The sequence below is a fragment of the Trichinella spiralis genome, assembly GCF_000181795.1.
Source record: "Trichinella spiralis strain ISS 195 chromosome Unknown Scfld1, whole genome shotgun sequence".
Classification (NCBI taxonomy): Eukaryota; Metazoa; Nematoda; class Enoplea; order Trichinellida; family Trichinellidae; genus Trichinella; species Trichinella spiralis.
This window is the reverse complement of record NW_003526940.1, coordinates 111,520-113,322: the sequence shown is the minus strand read 5'-3', so window position 1 is coordinate 113,322 and position 1,803 is coordinate 111,520. Positions and strand designations below refer to the sequence as shown.

General features: G+C 38.2%; 1 protein-coding gene across 1 annotated transcript; it reads left to right on the top strand.

Moving 5' to 3' along the window:
- Positions 1-669: 669 nt before the first annotated feature.
- Tsp_07107 (conserved hypothetical protein) lies at positions 670-1,452 on the top strand. Its single transcript, XM_003381367.1, has one exon. The coding sequence runs from the start codon at positions 670-672 to the stop codon at positions 1,450-1,452; it is 783 nt and encodes a 260-aa protein (XP_003381415.1).
- The last annotated feature ends 351 nt before the right edge of the window (positions 1,453-1,803 follow it).

Sequence of the window (1,803 nt, the reverse complement as noted above, 5' to 3'; positions counted from 1 at the left end):
TACGTCATATATTAAAGTTACGTAATCTCAATGGTATATTGAAGCATGAAATGAAAAGATATTACAGCTAATCACAACTGAAGAGTTGAATCAATGAGCAATTAGACAAGGAAAACCAATACGACAAAGATTTGACGGTCCAATAAAATAGCGTGGGCAAAGACCAGTAAGAAAAAAGCGGGACCGAGTAGTACCAAACCTTTTTTAACAACAATTGGAAAGCGCAAGCAAAGCATTGAACACATTTCAGTCATATTCAGCAAATATTAATAAATGACAAACAACACACTAATTGGCTTGGAAATGATACGTGCGTCCTTGCTTCACTGTCACAGTACGGACTGTACGGTAAGTATAAAGGTCTCAAGTAACAAACTTGTGAATACGCCAAAAAATTAAGATTGTGAAATCACAAGACATTACTATTTCAATTACTTCACTCAAAATGATTGTTTGTTTTGCTTTTGTTTAATACCTTTTTCTTGCAGTTTTCAAATTAATTTTCTTAAAAGATTTCTAATTTGAACTTGAAAATCATACTACGTTGAGGTTTACTGTGTAAATGACCTGTTTTAATAAGTCATCTCTTTGACGTCTATTTTTACTTTCAAAGGCGCGCAGAAGTCGAAACGATAAACTACGCATCAGTTCAGTTGAGCAGTTTTTGACATGCCGAAACGTGGTAACAGTTTTCCTTATTATCACTCCCCTCCTGGAAGCATTTCTGGTAGAAGAAGTGGCCATTCCCATTGGTCAAAAGGTGGAAACGGTCGTGAATCACATTTGTGGAAATGTGGAGAAAGTGATGTATCTCACTTTACAAAAGAAGGAAAACGAGGTGAATCTGATTTGTCGAAAGGTGAGAAAACTGGTGAATCCCATTTGATGAAAGCTGGTGAAAGTGTTGAAGCCCACTTGTCAAAAGGAGAAAAAGGTGGAGAATCCTATTTATCAAAAGGTAGAGAAGGTGGCGAATCGCATTTGTTGAAAGGTGATAAATGTGGTGAATCTCATTTATCGAGAAGTGGAAAAGGTGCAGAATCGCATTTGTTGAAAGGTCATAAAAGTGATGAATCTCGTTTCTCAAAAAGCAGAAAAGATGCAGAATCACATATGTCGATAGGTGCTAAAAATGGTGAATCTCATTTCTCGAAAAGTGGAAAAGGTGCAGAATCCCATTCGTCGAAAGGCGGTGAAATTCTTGAATCCCATTTCCCACAAGGAGGAAAAATTGGTGAATCTGATTTGGCGAAAGAAGGAAAAGACGGTGAATTTGATTTCCTGAATGAAGAAAAAGATGGCGAATCTGATTTGCCGAAAGAAGAAAAAGATGGTGAATCCCATTTGTCGCAATTCGGCAGGTTGAATGCCACTCAACTTCGACACTCGTTTGCGAAAGGAAACGATTCTGGACACCTAAATGATGCGTTTCATTTGGAGAGAACTCCTTAACAAGAAGAACATCATCAGCACCCCTAACTGAATCTTCTTTCAATTGCTGGATAATCTTTCCACAGACGGAATTGAAGCATCCGACGGCTCTTAAAGTCGTTTTTAACAAGCGTATTGAGGATAGGGCCAAAATGAACAACACCATCAACTTCAACAAGAAACACATCTCCTTTCAGTTCACTCGACTATGATTCTGAACTTTATTTCCTAGACGGAATTGCTGCATCCCATAGCTCGGGAAAGTCACATAACAAGAATCGATGAAAGAGAAAGGGCAACCAAAGAAGAGACGATCATCTTCAAGCAGAAACCATCCCTCCCTTTTAGTTCACTCGGACGATGAATTCTGAT

Excerpts from the sequence above, each read along its gene's own strand:
- Tsp_07107 (XM_003381367.1), top strand. The coding sequence starts at position 670 with ATGCCGAAACGTGGTAACAGTTTTCCTTATTATCACTCCCCTCCTGGA.